Source organism: Chiloscyllium plagiosum, chromosome 21, assembly GCF_004010195.1.
Source record: "Chiloscyllium plagiosum isolate BGI_BamShark_2017 chromosome 21, ASM401019v2, whole genome shotgun sequence".
Taxonomy (NCBI): Eukaryota; Metazoa; Chordata; class Chondrichthyes; order Orectolobiformes; family Hemiscylliidae; genus Chiloscyllium; species Chiloscyllium plagiosum.
The window spans coordinates 32304813-32308938 of NC_057730.1; the positions used below are offsets into that span (position 1 = coordinate 32304813).

The 4126-nt window shown below is 40.0% G+C and overlaps 1 protein-coding gene across 2 annotated transcripts in view; it reads right to left on the reverse strand.

Annotated features, from left to right (window-relative positions):
- LOC122560719 (ADP-ribosylation factor-binding protein GGA1-like) overlaps positions 1-4126 on the reverse strand; it is a 43538-nt gene that overhangs the window by 26625 nt on the left and 12787 nt on the right. For both annotated transcript variants that reach the window (XM_043711685.1, XM_043711684.1), the window contains exons 2-3: positions 1202-1286; positions 770-845 (exon numbers count right to left, since the gene is read on the reverse strand). In XM_043711685.1, coding sequence (XP_043567620.1) covers positions 770-845; positions 1202-1286 — 161 coding nt within the window. The remainder of the gene's footprint in view (positions 1-769; positions 846-1201; positions 1287-4126) is intronic.

Sequence of the window (4126 nt, forward strand, 5' to 3'; positions counted from 1 at the left end):
TTCCACCTATCCACTCCACCCTCTCCTCCCTGACCTATCACCTTCATCCCCTTCCCCACTCACCCATTGTACTCTATGCTACTTTCTCCCCACTCCCACCCTCCTCTAGCTTATCTCTCGAGGCTTCAGGCTCACTGCCTTTATTCCTGATGAAGGGCTTTTGCCTGAAACGTCGATTTCGAAGCTCCTTGGATGCTGCCTGAACTGCTGTGCTCTTCCAGCACCACTAATCCAGAATCTGGTTTCCAGCATCTGCAGTCATTGTTTTTACCTCAAGTGTAATATTGCTTATCAAGGAATAGGCAATTCTGAACCAATGTTTCCCAAAGCTCCCCACTACTGAGGTTTTTTTTCATATACCTTATGCCTGGGTTTGGTATGGACCAACTAATCAAGAACAACTGCTATAATTTTTGACCCCATCACATATGGTAAATGGTGAGAAGGACTTTGGACCTTTTCATCTACCAATTCCTATGTTCCCATGCCATAATTTTGAACTGAGAGGAGGTGATCCATGGATGTTGATGGAATGTTTCTGTTTCTATCCTGTGCTCTCCCTCCCTCGGGGGTATTTAATGAAATATCTATAGAGTTCTTTACATTATACCTAAACCTGTGGTGTATCTGCCCTGAGTGCTGAGAAAGTTTTAATTTAAATCTGAATCATGGTGTACCTGCCATATGGGACTTCAAGTTATAATGCTGCTGGTAATTAAAAAAATTTGAATAAAGTTATGTGTTCATAGCAATCAGTGAACAGCCTTACCGTTAGTGCATACAGTGCCTCCTTTTCTTGTGGTGATTGGATTTTGTGACCCAAAAGGCGAGTTGCAATCTGTGGGCTAAAGACAGAGGAATTTACAGTTCAAATGTCATTATGTTTTGTCCGTTTTCATTTAATACCTTTTTGTCAAGTGCCTTTCCAAAGAGGTCATGCCAGCATCAGGACACATCTCAAATTGTCATCTTTTATATCTATCCTGACGCTTATATCATAGAATAATAATGCACAGGAGGTTACCTCTCATGCCTATTCCAGCTCTCTGATCCAATTTGTCCCATTCTTTCTGCATAACCCTGAAGATTTTTCAGTGATCATGAAACAGGATGATACTGGTCTAAAATGACATATACGTCTCACAGAATACGTATCATCTCTACTTATACTGATATCACTTTGATGATCACTCCCTCTTACCCTTCCAGTTCCAGATTGACCTGATCGCAGAATCCTTTGATGTATTCCCATTTCTCTTCAGAGTTTAGAGGGTTTGTCGCTTTATCTTTAAAAGAAACACACAGACATTAGATCTAACAGTGTGATGCTGAGCAAAGCTCTAGACCGAGGCAACAACTCCTCTCATCATTCCATGATGCAGGTAATCTTTTGACTTTTTCCACCAAATGGCTTTTGCTTCAGATTAGTGCATCTGTAGGATTTTGTTTTCTTGAATTACAGTTCAGGGCTGGCTCTGGTTTGGGTTTACAGCCCTCCATGATTGTCAGATAATCTTCAGGAATTATTCCAGATGCTGTTATAATTAAGCGGGGGAGATGGGACAGGAAAATGGTGTTTTATATTTGGAGGACACCAAGGAGAGTTATAGATTGGACGTAATCAAGGGGTTTTAGAATGTGTAAACCATAGATAACAATATATACATTGACCTGACATACCAGATGACCTCAAAGAAATGTACTCATCTTAACCACCTCCCTGCCTTTTCAGCTGCAAAATTCTACACTCCCATTAAAAATTAGCGTCAGTTTTTTCATTCCAGATTGTATGTTTTACTTACCAAATATAGATAACTCTCATTTAACGCCATAGTTTGGTTCCCATGCGATCTCACTTTCTAAGAAAACCATGCAATACCAGCACCATTGAAACTAATGGGGCCAGAATCATGTTATAGCCAGCACAGGTAAGGTTGGTCAAATTACTCTATATTCACCAAAACTCCATTTATTTAAACACTATTGTTAAAATACAACAAAAGAAAGCACAACTTTGAATAACAGCTCTATTGAAAAACTTAACAGAATTACAAACACAGTGACTGTTACTAATTAACTGTTCCAATACAGTAACATCCTATAAATACACCCAAGCAAAAAGACAACTTCAGAAAAATGGATTTGTCTCACAGGTAACCCAGCAGCAGAGAGAAATCCCAACTTCTAGCTGCAATCAAGAGAGGGAAAAAAATAGCTTCTACTTGTTAAAAACTCCAGCAGTTTCTGCCCTGTTGAATCTCTAACAGCAACTGCTTATAGCTAAACCTATAAACTAAAAAAAAACTACAAAGCCTGATCTATGAGCTGGCCACATCCATCCAGGCTGCTTCTATTGTTCCAACTTAAACAAGGCCTCACAAGCTGTCTGCTTAACTGGCTTTCTTCCATCTTAAAAGCTAGGATAAAATAAAGCCACAGTATTATCACACTATGTACTCCAGGTGTGGTTTCAACAATTCCCCGTATCACTGAAGCAAACATCATTACCAGAAATCAGATGTGTATAAATACACTTAAGTGAGTCAAATTAAATGCTGATTCCAGCAAAGATTTCAGACCAACAACTAGTTCGTGTGGATGCTTCATTCCATAAAGTTTAATGTTGCAACAGAACACGAAGATTGCTCACCAACTGACTACAATGCCAAAATTGCCAATTTCCAGTGATTTATCAATGGCAAAACACAACCATCCATTTGTCACATGAGCGACATTGGTGAAGAGCCAATGAATATCGATATGTATATCAGCCAAACTATGGAATGGAGATGTTCGATTACAGTTCTGGTGACAATGACAGGACATGAGAATTCATATTAGCTGGTGTTAGCAACAGGGTTGACAATATGAAATTAAAGCTTGTTATAACTTCCAAACGTAAATCAAGCCAAACATCAAGTTCACTGAAGGAGCTTTTGCACATGTTTGTAACAACAATTGAATAAAATCAAAATACAGAAGATGCTGGAGATCTGAAATAAAGACCCAGCAGGTCTGGCAGCGTGTCAAGAGAGAAACAGTGTGAATGGTTTGAGTCCACATACACTTACCAAGTCCTGAAGAATTATATTAGACGAGAAATGGTAACATTCTCTCTTCACAGATGCTACCAGATCAGCTCAGTTTCATAAAAACTGAAGAAATAGTAGCACTAGGCCATTTGACCCCTTAAACCTGCCTTGTTATTCACCAAAGTCATGGTTCATTTGCCTCAGGCCTCATTTTTTTTTTTTTACAAGGCAGCTCTCTTCTTAGCCCTCAACTCATTGATATTTCAAAAATCTATTTACGTCTTCAAAATAACTTCAATGATCTAGCCTCCACAACTATCCACTGAGGCAGAGAATTCCAAATATTCAGTACTCCCTGAGAGAAGAAATTCCTTTGCATTTCAGTTTTAAAAGAGAGTCCTCTAATTTGAGATCCTTCCCCGGTCCCTGAGTGAAAAGATCTACCCCTGTCAAGTTCCTTCAGAATCCTGTGTATTTCAATAACATCACCCCTTCATTCTTCTAACCACCAATGAATAAAGGCCTAACTTGCTTAGTGGCTCTTGTTAAGTTAACCACTTAAGTTCATTTCAGGAATCAGACTAGTGAACCTCTTTTGAATTACCTCCAATACACAACAGCAGTTTAAAAGGGAGATGCAGGAGAGGTGGCTCTTGTAAGTTAACCACTTAAGTTCATTTCAGGAATCAGACTAGTGAACCTCTTTTGAATTACCTCCAATACACAACAGCAGTTTAAAAGGGAGATGCAGGAGAGGGAGAGAAGAGGAGAGAAGAGGAGAGAAGAGGAGAGAAGAGGAGAGAAGAGGAGAGAAGAGGAGAGAAGAGGAGAGAAGAGGAGAGAAGAGGAGAGAAGAGGAGAGAAGAGGAGAGAAGAGGAGAGAAGAGGAGAGAAGAGGAGAGAAGAGGAGAGAAGAGGAGAGAAGAGGAGAGAAGAGGAGAGAAGAGGAGAGAAGAGGAGAGAAGAGGAGAGAAGAGGAGAGAAGAGGAGAGAAGAGGAGAGAAGAGGAGAGAAGAGGAGAGAAGAGGAGAGAAGAGGAGAGAAGAGGAGAGAAGAGGAGAGAAGAGGAGAGAAGAGGAGAGAAGAGGAGAGAA